The sequence below is a fragment of the Oncorhynchus keta genome, chromosome 13 (genome assembly GCF_023373465.1).
Source record: "Oncorhynchus keta strain PuntledgeMale-10-30-2019 chromosome 13, Oket_V2, whole genome shotgun sequence".
NCBI lineage: Eukaryota > Metazoa > Chordata > Actinopteri > Salmoniformes > Salmonidae > Oncorhynchus > Oncorhynchus keta.
Genome location: NC_068433.1, coordinates 13,050,114 through 13,065,099, shown reverse-complemented (window position 1 = coordinate 13,065,099; position 14,986 = coordinate 13,050,114). Strand labels below are relative to the sequence as shown.

The following is a 14,986-nucleotide window of genomic DNA, read 5'->3' as shown; positions in this document are numbered from 1 at the left end:
AAATATCTCTGCAAAGGAAATGAGAATAGTGTGCTGTTCCGTTTGGCAGTGTTAGGTTCTACTTTCTGGTACAATGGATGGACTCAGACAAACTCTAACTAGATATATGCAACACACTGTGTGTTGCAGTTGCAGAGCACAAACATACACCGACAGTGTCATCTGCAAAACACCATCACACCTTTTCCTCCGTGATTCACGGTGGGAACCACACATGCGGAGGTCATCCGTTCACCTACTCTGTGTCTCACAAAGACTGCGGTTGGAACCAAATATCTCAAATTTGAATTCATCAGACCAAAGGACAGATTTCCACAGGTTTAATGTCCGTTGCTCGTGTTTCTTGGCCCAAGCAAGTCCCTTATTATTTGTGTCCTTTAGTAGTGGTTTCTTTGCAGCAATTCAACCCTGAAGGCCTAATTCACGCAGTGTCCTCTGAACAGTTGATGTTGAGATGTGTCTGTTACTTGAACTCTGTGAAGCATTTTTTGGGGCTGCAATCAGAGGTGCAGTTAACTCTAATGAACTTATCCTCTGCAGCAGAGGTAACTCTGGGTCTTCCTTTCCTGTGGCGGTCCTCATGAGAGCCAGTTTCATCATAGAGGTTGATGGTTTTTGCGACTGCTATTGAAGATACTTGAAATGTTCTTGAAATGTTCTGTATTGACAGATGTCATAAAGTAATGATGGACTGTCACTTCTCTTTGCTTATTTGAGCTGTTCTTGCCATAATGTGGACTTGGTCTTTTACCAAATAGGGCTATCTTCTGTATACCCCCCCAACCTTGTCACAACACAACTGATTGGCTCACACGCATTAAGTAGGAAAGAAATTCGACAAATTAACATTTAACAAGGCACACCTGTTAATTGAAATGCATTCCAGGAAGCTGGTTGAGAGAATGCCAAGAGTGTGCAAAGCTGTCATCAAGGCAAAGGTTGGCTACTTTGAAGAATCTAAAATATAAAATATATTTGGATTCGTTTAACACTTCTTTTTGGTTACTACATGATTCCATATGTGTTATTTCATATTTGTGATGTTTCACTATTATTCTACAACGTAGAAAAGACTAAAAATAAAGAAAAACCCTTGAATGAGTAGGTGTGTCCAAACTTTTGACTGGTACTGTATGTTTATACCTTCTGATTAGACTGAGTGCCCTCCGTGTATTTCTGGGATAAACAATCAGTCTCTGAGTCTGTACTGAGTCTGTTCCTCCTATTGGTATTGTCGTGGCCCAGCCTGAGTCCAGAACCTTGGTGCTCCTCCGTGCCTTTCACAGGTCTTTTTTGTCTTTATTTAACCAGGTAGGCTATCTCATTTACAACTGTGACCTGGCCAAGATAAAGCAAGCAGTGCAACACAAACAACAAGACAGAGTTACAAACAAACATAAACAAACATACAGTCAATAATGCAATAGAAAAAGTCTCCATGCAGTGTGTGCAAATGAGGTAGGATAACGGAAGGCATAGTGACAATTAATAGGCCATAGTGGCAAAATAATTACAATATAGCAATTAAACACTGGAGTGATAGATAACAGTATAGGGATGAGGTATTTGGATGGGCTATTTACAGATGGTGTCACGACTTCTACCGAATTCGGCTCCCTTCCTTGTTCGGGCAACGTTCGACGTCACCGGCCTTCGAGCCATCGCCGCTCCATTTTCCATTGTTCCATTTGTTTTGTCTTGTTCCCCGCACAGCTGGTTTACATTCCCTAATTACACTGCATATATATATTCCTCTGTTCCCCCCCATGTCTTTGTGTGGAATTGTTTTGTTACACGTTTAGTGTTACGCACACAAGACTGTTTTTTTTCCCCGGGTATCGTGTTTTGACCTGTAGTATGTTTATTGTCATACATTTGCATTATTGTGAGTGTTTTCGCGCTTATTTACTTTTTCCATTGGCTGGAGGTTTTTTGACGCAGTTGCGTCTTTCTTTTGTGCTTCTGCCAAATAAAGTGCTCCTGATCACAACTCTCTGCTCTCCTGCACCTGACTTCTTACCAGTAGCGCACAACCTTTACAGAATTCCACACCATCCACGGAGTCAGCAGGAGCAGGTACCCCGGTCAGAGGAGTCAAAGAGCGCGTCTCAGAACACTCGTCGATGCTGGAACATCTCGGCGCCACGATGGATCACGTTGTCCAGACCGTGGACCACTGGGAGAGACAGGGAGTCTCTTCAGCACCTCGAACAGCACAACCACGGGTATCTCTACCCGTCCCTCCTGTATCCGGTCCCAGTGGGATGTGTCTCTCCCTTCCCAGGGATTATGATGGGACGGCAGCACAGTGCCAGCGGTTCCTTTTACAACTGGACCTCTACCTGGCCACCGTTCACCCAGCTCCCTCAAGAAGAGAGAGGGTGTCCGTCCTCGTCTCGTGCCTCTCGGGAGAGCTCTGGAGTGGGCAAACACTGTGTGGGGAGAAGGAGATACGGCATTGGACCACTTCGAGGAGTTCACCCACCATTTTACCCTCGGGCGGATGGTCGCAGAGGCAGGGTTCGAGGAGCGCCCAGGAGTTCGCCCTGGAATTTCGGACCTTGGCCGCCGGAGCAGGATGGAACGACAGGGCCCTCATCGACCATTACAGATGCAGCCTGCGCGAGGATGTCCGTCGGGAGTTGGCCTGCAGGGATGCCACCATCACCTTTGACCAACTGGTGGATCTGTCCTTCCGGTTGGATAACCTGCTGGTCACCCGCGGACGTCCAGAGAGGACTCTGTCGGTTCCATCTTCCAGCACCACCGCTCCGGTGCCAATGGAGCTGGGAGGGGCTGCGCTTAGGGAGGCTGGAGGAGGGGCCTTTACGTGCACCATCTGTGGCCGCAGAGGGCACTCTGCCTGTCGGTGCCGGGTTGGTTCCTCTGGGAGTCGAGGCAGCAGGCAGGGCTCTCTGGCGTCACGCTAGGTGAGTCTGCACCACTCTCATCCAGAGTCCTCTGTTGTCCATCTGTTTGTTTCCCAGCATAAGGCGCTCGTCGATTCAGGCGCAGCTGGGAATTTTATCGACAGAGCGTTTGCCCTTAATTTAGGGATCCCCATTGTTCCTGTGGTTAGACCCTTCCCGGTACACGCTCTGGATAGTCGACCTTTAGGGTCTGGGTTAATTAGGGAAGCCACCATCTCCCTGGTCATGGTGACGCAGGGGGGTCACAAGGAGAGAATCAGTCTCTTCCTCATAGACTCATCTACGTTTCCGGTGGTACTAGGCCTTCCCTGGTTAGCTCATCATAAACCCACCATTTCATGGCAACAGAGGGCTCTCACGGGGTGGTCGCGAGAGTGCTCGGGTAGGTGTGTAAGGGTTTCCGTTGGTGCTACCACGGTGGAAAGTCCAGACCAGGTCTCCACCGTGCGCATCCCCCCAGAATATGCCGATTTGGCTCTCGCCTTCTCCAAAAAGAAGGTGACTCAATTACCACTTCATCGACGGGGGATTGTGTGATAAATCTCCTGGTAGACGCTACACTTCCCAGGAGTCACATGCATCGCCTGTCGCAAGCGGAGACGGTGGCTATGGAGACATATGTCTCAGGGGTACATTCGGTCCTCCACTTAACCCGCCTTATCAAGTTTATTTTTTGTGAAGAAGGAGGGAGGTCTGCGCCCGGGCATTGACTATCAAGGTCTAAACAAATCACGGTGAGGTACAGTTACCCGCTACCTCTCATCGCCATGGTGATTGAGTCAATGCACGGGGCGCACTTCTTCACGAAATTGGATCTCAGGAGCGCTTACAACCTGGTGCGTATCCGGGAGGGAGACGAGTGGAAGACGGCGTTTACTACCACGTCAGGGCATTATGAGTACCTCGTCATGCCGTACGGGTTGATGAATGCGCCATCAGTCTTCCAATCCTTTGTAGACACGATTTTCAGGGACCTGCACGGGCAGGGTGTAGTGGTGTATATCGATGACATTCTGATATACTCCGCTACACGCGCCGAGAATGTGTCCTTGGTGTGCAGGGTACTTGGACGACTGTTGGAGCATGACCTGTACGTCAAGGCCGAGAAATGCCTGTTCTTCCAGCAGGCCGTCTCCTTCCTAGGTTATCGCATTTCTACATCAGGGGTGGAGATGGAAAGTGACCGCATTTCAGCCGTGCGTAATTGGCCGACTCCCACCACAGTAAAGGAGGTGCAGCGGTTTTTAGGGTTTGCAATTACTACTGGAGATTTATCCGGGGTTTTGGCCAGGTGGCTGCTCCCATTACCTCACTGCTGAAGGGGGGTCCTGTACGTTTTCAGTGGTTGGCTGAGGCGGGCAGGGCTTTTGGGCATCTAAGGGCTCTGTTTACCTCGGCTCCCGTGCTGGCCCATCCGGATCCCTCTTTGGCGTTCATAGTGGAGGTGGACACGTCCGAGGCTGGGATAGGAGCCGTGCTCTCACAGCTCTCGGGTACACCACCGAAGCTCCGCCCCTGTGCTTTCTTCTCGAAGAAGCTCAGCCCGGCGGAGCGGAACTATGATGTGGGGGACCGGGAGTTGTTGGCTGTGGTTTAAGCTTTGAAGGCGTGGAGACTTTGGCTTGAGGGGGCTAAACACTCTTTCCTCATCTAGACTGACCACCGCAACCTGGAGTACATCCGGGCAGCGAGGAGACTGAATCCTCGTCAGGCAAGGTGGGCCATGTTCTTTACCCGTTTTGTGTTTACCCTGTCCTAAAGACCAGGTTCCCAAAATGTTATCTTCTTATGGCTGCAGGGGCAGTATTGAGTAGCTTGGATGAAAAGGTGCCCAGAGTAAACTGCCTGCTCCTCAGTCCCAGTTGCTAATACATGCATATTATTATTAGTATTGGATAGAAAACACTCTGAAGTTTCTAAAACTGTTTGAATGATGTCTGTGAGTATGGCAGGCAAAAACCTGAGAAAAAAGGTTGGTCGATTTTCAACTCAGCCCCTATCGAATACACAGTGGGATATTGGTCAAGTTGCACTTCCGAAGGCTTCCACTTGATGTCAACCATCTTTAGAAACTTTTTTGAGGCTGGTGATGGTGGCATCCCTGCAGGCTTCTACTGTGAGGTGGAGCTGAATGAGAGCTGAATGAGTCAGGTGTCTGGCAGAGTGCCACAGGATGGTCACGCACATTTCACATGAGAGGGAGCTGCGTTCCTTTGCTTTTCTGAAGACAAAGGAATTCTCTGGTTGGAACCTTATTGATGATTTATGTTAAAAACATCCTAGATTGATTGATTCCATACATCGTTTGACATGTTTCTAAAGGACTGTAATGGAACTTTTTGACATTGTCTGCAACTAGTGAACGCGCTTCGTGAATTTTAATTTGTTTACCAAACGCGCTATCAAAAGTAGCAATTTGGACATAAGTGATGGACATTATTGAACAAATCAAACATTTATTGTGGAACTAGGATTCCTGGGAGTGCATTCTGATGAAGATCATCAAAGGTAAGTGAATATTTCTAATGGTATTTCTAACTTCTGTTGACTCCAACATGGTGGATATATATAAATGTTTTCTACGCGGCGTTCTCAGATTATTGCATGGTTTGCTTTTTCCGTAAAGCTTTTTTTGAAATCTGACACAGCGGTTGCATTAAGGAAAAGTATATCTATAATTCCATGTGTAACACTTGTATTTTCATCAACATTTATGATGAGTATTTCTGTAAAATGATGTGGCTCTCTGCAAAATCACTGGATGTTTTTGGAACTACTAAATGCCAATGTAAACTAAGATTTTTTGATAGAAATATGAACTTTATCAAACAAAACTTACATGTATTGTGTAACATGAAGTCCTATGAGTGTCATCTGATGAAGGTCATCAAAGGTTAGTGATTAATTTTATCTCTATTTGTGCTTTTTGTGACTCCTATCTTTGGCTGGAAAAATGGCTATGTTTTTCTGTGGCTTGGTGGTGACCTAACATAATCGTTTGTGGTGCTTTCGCTGTAAAGCCTTTTTGAAATCAGACACTGTGGCAGGATTAATGAGAATTGTATCTTTTAAAATGGTGTAAAATACTTGTATGCTTGAGGAATTTTAATTATGAGATTTTTGTTGTTTTGAATTTGGCGCCCTGCACTTTCACTGGCTGTTGTCATATCGATCCCGTTAACGGGATTGCAGCCCTAACAAGTTTAAGGCAGACGCATTGTCCCGGCTGTATGACACAGAGGAGCTGCCCATGGATCAGACTCCCATACTCCTGGCCTCCTGCCTGGTAGCTCCGGTTGTGTGGGAGCTGGATGAGGACATTGAGCAGGCGTTATGTACAGAGCCCGCTCCCCTCCAGTGTCCCATCAGGCGTCTGTACTTTCCGTTTGCTGTCCGTGACCAGTTGCTCTATTGGGCCCATACGTCATCCGGGGATCGGCCGGACGGAGTGCTGTCTGAGTGGGAAGTACTGGTGGCCTACCTTGGCAAAGGACGTGAGGGTTTATGTCTCCTCCTGCTCTGTGTGTGCCCAGTGTAAGGCTCCTAGACACCCGCCTAGAGGTAAGCTACATCTCTTACCCGTTCCACAACGGCCGTGGTCACACCTGTCGGTGGATTTTCTGACCGATCTTCCTCCCTCACACCACGATCCTGGTTGTTGTGGATCGTTTCTCTAAATCCTGTCGTCTCCTCCCTCTGCCCGGTCTCCCTACGGCCCTACAGACTGCGGAGGCCTTGTTTACACACATCTTCTGGCTCTATGGGGTGCCTGAGGATATCGAGGTCCCCAGCTCTGATCGAGGTCCCCAGTTCACTTAGAGTCTGGAGGGTGTTCATTTAAAAAAAATGTTTTAACCTTTATTTAACCAGGTAAGCTAGTTGAGAACAAGTTCTCATTTACAACTGCGACCTGGCCAAGATAAAGCAAAGCAGTGCGACAGAAACAACAACAGAGTTACGTGGAATAAACAAGCATACAGTCAATAACTCCATAGAAAAAAAGAGTCTATACACTAGAGGTCAACCAATTAATCGGAATGGCCGATTAATTAAGACCGATTTCAAGTTTTCATAATCGGAAATTGGTATTTTTGGGCGCCGATTTTCGATTCTTTTTTTATTTTAACATTTTTTTTATACCTTTTATTTAACTAGGCAAGTCAATTAAGAACACATTCTTATTTTCAATGACTGCCTAGGAACTGTGGGATAACTGCCTTGTTCAGGGGCAGAACGACAGATTTTCACCTTGTCAGCTCAGGGGTTCCAATCTTGCAACCGCACAGTTAACTAGTCCAACGCTCTAACCATTGCACTCCACGAGGAGCCTGCCTGTTACGCGAATGTAGTAGAAGCCAAGGTAAATTGCTAGCTAGCATTAAACTTATCTTATAAAAAACAATCAATCATAATCACTAGTTATAACTACTGATCCAGTTTAGCAGGCAATATTAACCAGGTGAAATTGTGTCATTTCTCTTGCGTTCATTGCACGCAGTCAGGGTATATGCAACAGTTTGGGCTGACTGGCTCATTGCGAACTAATTTGCCAGAATTTTACGTAATTATGACGTACATTGAAGGTTGTGCAATGTAACAAGAATATTTAGACTTAAGGATGCCACCCGTTAGATAAAATACCAAACGGTTCCGAATTTCACTGAAATAATAAACGTTTTGTTTTCGAAATAATAGTTTCCGGATTCCACCATATTAATGACCAAAGGCTCGTATTTCTGTGTGTTATTATGTTATAATTAAGTCTGATTTGATAGAGCAGTCTGACTGAGCAGCAGCAGGCCCGTAATCATTCATTCAAACAGCACTTTCGTGCGTTTTGCCAGCAGCTCTTCGCAAGCACAGCGCTGTTTATGACTTCAAACCTTTCAGCCTAATGGCTGGTGTAACCAATGTGAAATGGCTAGCTAGTTAGCTGGGTACGCGCTAATACGGTTTCAAACATCACTCACTTTTAGATTTGGAGTAGTTATTCCCCTTGCGTTGCAAGGACCGTGGCTTTTGTTGGAGCAATGGGTAACGATGCTTCGAGTGTGGCTGTTGTCTATGTGTTCCTGGTTCGAGCCCAGGTAGGGTCAAGGAGGGGGACGGAAGCTATACTGTTACACTGGCAATACTATAGATCATCCAATAGTCAAAGGTATATAAAATAAAAATGGTATAGAGAGAAATAGTCCTATAAATACTATATTAACTACAACCTAAAACCTCTTACCTTGGAATATTGAAGTCTCGTGTTAAAAGGAACCACCAACTTTCATATGTTCTCATGTTCTGAGCAAGGAACTTAAACGTTCGCTTTTTTACATGGCACATATTTTACATGGCACATATTACTTTCTTCTCCAACATTTTGTTTTTGCATTATTTAAACCAAATTGTTTCATTATTTATTTGAGGCTAAATTGATTTTATTGATGTTTTATATTAAGTTAAAATAAGTGTTAATTCAGTATTGTTGTAATTGTCATTATTACTAATAAAAAAAATGTTTAAATTTTTTTTGCTGATTAATCGGTATCGGCTTTTTTGGTCCTCCAATAACCGGTATCGGCGTTGAAAAATCATAATAGGTCGACCTCTACTATATACAGTGTGTGAATGGCATGAGGAGATAAGGCAATAAATTGGCCATAGTAGCGAAGGAATTACAATTTATCAGATTAACACTGGAGTGATAGATGAGCAGATGATGATGAAGAGATGATGGTGTGTAAGTAGTGATACCGGTGTGCAAAGAGCAGCAAAGTAAATATAAACAATATGGGGATGAGGTAGGTAGAATGGGTGGGCTATTTACAGATGGACTATGTACATCTGCAGCGATCGGTTAGCTGCTCAGATAGCTGATGTTTAAAGTTAGTGAGGGAAATGTAAGTCTCCAGCTTCAGCGATTTTTGCAAATTGTTCCAATCACTGGCAGCAGAGAACTGGAAGGAAAGGCAGCCACGGGAGGTGTTGGCTTTGGGGATGACCAGTGAGATGAGATATACCTGCTGGAGCGCATGCTACGGGTGGGTGTTGTTATCGTGACCAGTGAGCTGAGATAAGGCAGAGCTTTACCTAGCATAGACTTGTAAATGACCCGGAGCCATTGGGTCTGGCGACGAATATGTAGCAAGGGCCAGCCGACTAGAGCATACAGGTTGCAGTGGTGGGTGGTATAAGGCGCTTTGGTAACAAAACGGATGGCACTGTGATAGACTGCATCCAGTTTGCTGAGTAGAGTATTGGAAGGTATTTTGTAGATGACATCGCCGAAGTCGAGAACCGGTAGGATAGTCAGTTTTACTAGGGTAAGTTTGGCGATGTAAGTGAAGGAGGCTTTGTTGCAAAATAGAAAGCCGATTTATAGATTTGATTTTGGATTGGAGATGATATGAGTCTGGAAGGAGAGTTTACAGTATAGCCAGACACCTAGGTATGTGTAGTTGTCCACGTATTCTAGGTCAGAACCGTCCAAAGTAGAGATGCTTGTCGGGCGGGCGGGTGTGGGCAGTGAACGGTTGAAAAGCATGCATTTGGTTTTGCTAGCGTTTAAGAGCAGTTGGAGGCCACGGAATGAGAGTTGCATGGCATTGAAGCTCGCTTGGAGGTTAGTTAACACAGTGTCCAAAGAAGGGCCAGATGTATACAGAATGGTGTCGTCTGCATAGAGGTGGATCAGAGAATCACCAGCAGCAAGAGCGACATCGTTGATATATACAGGGAAGAGAGTCGGCCCGAGGATTGAGCCCTGTGGCACCCCCATAGAGACTGCAAGAGGTCCGGACAACAGGCCCTCCGATTTGACACACTGAACTCTGTCTGAGAAGTAGTTGGTGAACCAGACGAGGCAGTCATTTGAGAAACCAAGACTGTTGAGTCTGCCGATAAGAATGTGGTGATTGACAGAGTCGAAAGCCTTGGCCAGGTCGATGAATACAGCTGCACAGTATTGTATTTTATCGATGATGGTTATGATATCGTTTAGGACCTTGAGCGTGGCTGAGGTGCACCCATGACCAGCTCAGAAACCAGATTGCATAGCGTAGAAGTTACGGTGGGATTCTAAATGGTCTACTGCCGTCCGCTAGATAATTACACCTCAAATACACAAAGACCTTAAACCTAACACTACTTTCCAATCTCTAAGAATATATTTAAACTGTATATTCATTCTAAGAGTATATAATGATATAAAACAGTGACAATATATAAGAACCGTAATTTATGATCTATCAGTTCCAACTCATGGCTCCTATTCAACCCTAATGGACTCATTCTGGCACTCAGAGACAGCCCTCTTTGTACTTTCCCTCTGCCCAAATACAATGCTCATAGATCATTCCATCTAACCCATGTTTACTGCTGCTAGGCTTATTTAGAATTAGAAACGGATTCAAAAGGGCTCAAGTCAGAGTCTCCAACAGCAGTTTTGGACGTGATTGACTCACACAATTAATATGTCTGTTTCGTAAAGTCAGACTTCCCAACTATGCCGTGGTATCTGTCCACCTGCTGGTTTGAGGAAGTGATCCTTTCTTTAATTACGTAATTTATTGTAATCCTTTGTTTACTTCCAGTTGAATCACGAAGGTATAGTTTAAAATGAAACACATTGCAATAAAAACCGGGTCATGGAACTCAATTTCATGTTGGCAAAGCAACAACTGTCTTCTCTATTCTGTACCAAGCTCAATCTCTTACCGCTCTCTCCCTCTCACTCTCTTCCTCTCCTCTCCTCACTGTCTCCCCTCTTTTCCTCTCTCTCTTCCTCTCCTCCTCTTCCACTCACTCTCTCTGCTATCTTCCTTTCTCCCTCTCTGCTCACTCTCTCCTATATTCCTCTCTGCTCACTCTTCCTCTGCTCACTCTCTTCCCCCTCTCCCTTTTTCCTCTCTTCCCCTCCCTTTTTCCTGTCCTCCAGAGTGGCAGAAGACAGTGGCCCATAAACACAGGGAGCAGCTGCTACTGCAGGAGCTGGTGTCTCTGGTCAACCTGAGGGACGAGCTGGTCCACGACATGGACGCCAAGGAGAAAGGGTGAGACAGCCAGGCCTGCATCCTATATAGTGCACTACTTTTGACTAAAGCCTAATTGGCCCCTGGTAAAAAAAGTAGTGCACGATATAGGGAATCTGGTGCCATTTGGGATGCATCCCATGGCCCAGCTGAGTCACACACGCTGAATACACACAGCAAACACAGAAGCTCATCTGGGTGGATGGGATGCTATGGGGTGAATGAGGTCAGGTGTCTTCGTGAGTTTTGTCTTCCTCTGCCACACAGTTGAACGTAAGTCTGAGAGAGTGACTGTTTGATATGAGACTACTGTTCTACCTGTTCTCTGCGCCTAGGGCTCTGGAGGAGGACGAGAGGCTGGAGAGAGGCCTGGAGCAGAGACGAAGGAAGTACAGCAAGAAGAGCAAGCAGGAGAAGTGTGCACTGCAGTAAGGCCTGGCGTTGGACACACCCGAACCAGTGGAAGGTCACACCCGAACCAGGCAGCCCAGTGGAAGGTCACCAGGATGCACATTGGGACTAAAGTTGTATGTGTGTGGATCATGACATCAACACTGCATGGAAGAGACTGAGAACTGTGTTATGGGACTGCACTAGGAGGACATAAAACAATGTTCACTCACCCCCCTCTATGATATGACTGAGCCTCATTGCAACCTATGGCTGGTTGTCAACAGTCACCCTGCTCTTCAGATTGTGTTTTGATTGGATTTAAGTTTAGTTTTTTTGTGCATAGCGTGTGTATACTGTTGGGTTTTAATTTTGAGTAAATAACTGAAGGACACTAGAGAAGCTTAACCAAGTTTAATTCTTCCCAAAAGGGTCGATATAGCTGTAATTCAGACACAGACATGGCTTCCCCCGTGGTGGTATTCATACCCCACTTTGGGTGGAGTCTCCTCATCTCTAAACATTGCATCATTCTTGCTAAATGTGGGCGACAGGGTATCCTAGTGGTTAGAGCGTTTGAACTAGTAACCGAAAGGTGCAAGTTCGAATCCCCGAGCTGACAAGGTACAAATCTGTCGTTCTGCCCCTGAACAGGCAGTTAACCCACTATTCCTAGTCATTGAAAATAAGAATTTGTTCTTAACTGACTTGCCTAGTTAAATAAAGGTCAAATAAAAATTTTTGACTTCAGGTCACAAAGACATATCCCTAACTAACTAATCACCAGATTAAGTGCCTTACACTTTTAGAAAAAAGCATTCCAAAATGGTTCTTCAACTGTCCCCATAGGATTTTTGGTTCCAGGTAGAACCTTTTTTGGTTCCAGGTAGAACCCTCTCAGGTTTTACATGGAACACAAAAGGGTTCTACATGGAATCAAAAGGGTTCTACCTGGAACCAAAAATAGTTATTCAAAGGGTTCTCCTATGGGGATAGCCAATGAACCGTTTTAGGTTCTAGATAGCACCTTTCTTTCTAAGATACTGTAGAATCTGTTACAGTAGTGTATTATGGGTTACTTCAAAAAAGTATTTTCTACTGAGTGGGATATTAGGGAAGGGGCAGGGCTCCTGTACTTAGCTACATCAAATACCTACATTAGACCCATGCAGCAGGTGGATTGATTCACCCCTTTTCACCTATTGTTAAATAAGCAGTCAGATTATTGAAAATTACAATGGCGAAATGGAAGTGAAATGCTGAATTTGTGCAAACAAAGAATGCCAAAACGAGCTCCCTCATTTATTGCAGTATGTTGGCTTGGACTGTGCAGACAACACACAGCGAGCACCTGTTGTCTGATTCTTTATTGGAGGTGAATGTATGTGGATGCTCCAACACTCAAGCAGAGTGGGAGATCTTGGATGAAAGAGGCAAAGGACAGAAGTCAGTATACTGCAGCTTGGTGTCTGAAAGAACAAAGCAGTTTAAACGTGTTGGAAATATTTGAAGCTTTTATTTATTGAATAGGTAGATAGATAATCCTACCTATCCTGCCTGTCATATGTGCCTTTAACCAGATCCAGAGAAATAAGAAATGTTCAGAAGTAGGACTCAACTTTGTGTTCCTAGTTCTCAAATGTTTATGCAGTGAGTTCAGTTACTGTTTGTGACATTAGTCTTGTCACGCCTTGTTTTCCATTGATTGTTTTTTTGTTTTGTTTCGAAAGGTAAATAAGGAAGCGGTGGAGTCTGAAAATGATCAATTTCAAGATGCTCTAAAATGCTAGAGAACAGGAATATTCAAACGGAAAACATGAGGCAAATGCATGTTTCTTAGTGTTTCCATCTTAACCGTACAACTATCAATTGCTATAGTCTTATGCACATTCTTATTAGCAAATCTGTAACGTGCAAAAGTGTATGCGGTAAACAAATAACCCTCATACATGATACAAAAAAATACACTTTACTTTAGCTAAAATATATTCTAGTATTAAAACTCCAGCACTTCGCTACAGCAGGATTACTGCAGATGTAGGATCTGAATTTGAGCCAGTATGCTACAGCAGGAAACTAATCTTGCAGCAACAGGAAATGTGAATTATAAGTAATGGACATTTTGTATGGGGTTGATACATTTATAATTATGGCAAATCAAGTCTGAAATTTCAACGTGGAAATTACAAACTTTAGAAGCATTTTTAAAACTCAAATACACTACACGTCTGCGTTTCCTGCCGTGCAGGAAAATTCTCTGCAACAAGAGTTTATCAAATGAAGATCCTACATCTATATTATTGGCCAGGCAGGAGTGCACCAGAGCATGATATTTGCTTGACATCTTCTCCTCTACACTTTGTGTAATGTTAAGTTATCATGAGCGCAGGCATTTCTATTTCAGTGGGAGGAACTACTTAACAGAGTAAAAACATGATTCTGTCTGGAGTTATTTTGGGTGACACTGGAGAGTGATTTATTTTTATTTAGAAGTGTTTGAATTTGTGTTCCAGCTTGTTCCCCCTCTGCCTCACTGTTGTTAGTTACTGTGTTAATGTTCCTACCACTGTGTGAGTTTGAGATATTTTACTTTCAGTTTTCTGAAATAGCTTTTGGGGAAGGTTTTGTTTGTTTTAATGTACATTTGCACTATTTGTGATGTTTGGAGAATTAAAAGGTATCTTGGATCACTATTTTGGATCAGTATTTTTGTAAACGACATCCACCTTGTTTATTTTAATTCATATGGAACTCATACATTTACATTATGAATCCATCAGGATTATCAGTTGTGCATTATATAATACAAAGTACATTTATATTCTCACTTAACCCCCATATTGATTTGTACTTTAATGCTATAGCCGATAGAAAAACGTTGAAACAGTCAAAAAATAAATCATAAGGAGTAAGGTTTAGACGTGTCTGTCCTATATCTAAGAGATATAAGAAAGTTCAGGATTTAACCCCTTTTTTTGTCGGCACAAAACTACTTCCATAATTCCTTCCATTAATTGTTTTAACCAGAACAGGGTTACCTTCAGACGAGTGTTTTGCGAGTCTCCCCTTTCCATAGTGGGGTCATATTAGTTTGTAGCCCAAACCGTTAGGACGCTACAGATGTTTTCATGAGAAGACTGATTTTCGGGATGTCTCCTGGTCTGACAAACAGCACTGTAGGTCTTCCACGGCAGATGTGGAAGGCCAACAGGCAGATGTGGTGGATTGCGATGTCGTCCATACTCAGTGACCTCAGCTGAAATGCCCAATAATAGAGTATAAAGTTGGGTATATGTAACAGTATAACGCACCGCTAACTAAGCTAGCCGTTTCACATCCGTTACATATAGAAAGCCTTCCAAACTTTTTGGGACGCTGAAGCCCTAGGACGGTTCCCAAGAATGACGTTAGGGGAGGAAGAGGAAGCATTGAAAACAGTAAATTAATACTGGGGATTTTGGTGGGGATTTTTGTATTACGTTAATTATATTGACGTCAATCGATTCATTAACCAACAATTATACCTGGCTACACTTCAAAGACGAAACATATCCATAACTGAACGTCAGTGCTGAGTACCAACACCTCAAAAAAAAATTATTTCACCTTTATTTAACCAGGCAGGCTAGTTGAGAACAAGTTCTC

The 14,986-nt window shown here is 44.1% G+C and overlaps 1 protein-coding gene across 6 annotated transcripts in view; it reads left to right on the top strand.

Moving 5' to 3' along the window:
• Window positions 1–14,034, top strand: part of LOC118392697 (EH domain-binding protein 1-like protein 1) — a 60,462-nt gene extending 46,428 nt beyond the window's left edge. For all 6 annotated transcript variants that reach the window (XM_052459378.1, XM_052459379.1, XM_035784731.2 and 3 more), the window contains 2 exons: window positions 10,858–10,972; window positions 11,287–14,034. In XM_052459378.1, coding sequence (XP_052315338.1) covers window positions 10,858–10,972; window positions 11,287–11,383 — 212 coding nt within the window. In that variant the 3' untranslated portion in view covers window positions 11,384–14,034. The remainder of the gene's footprint in view (window positions 1–10,857; window positions 10,973–11,286) is intronic.
• Window positions 14,035–14,986: the final 952 nt, after the last annotated feature.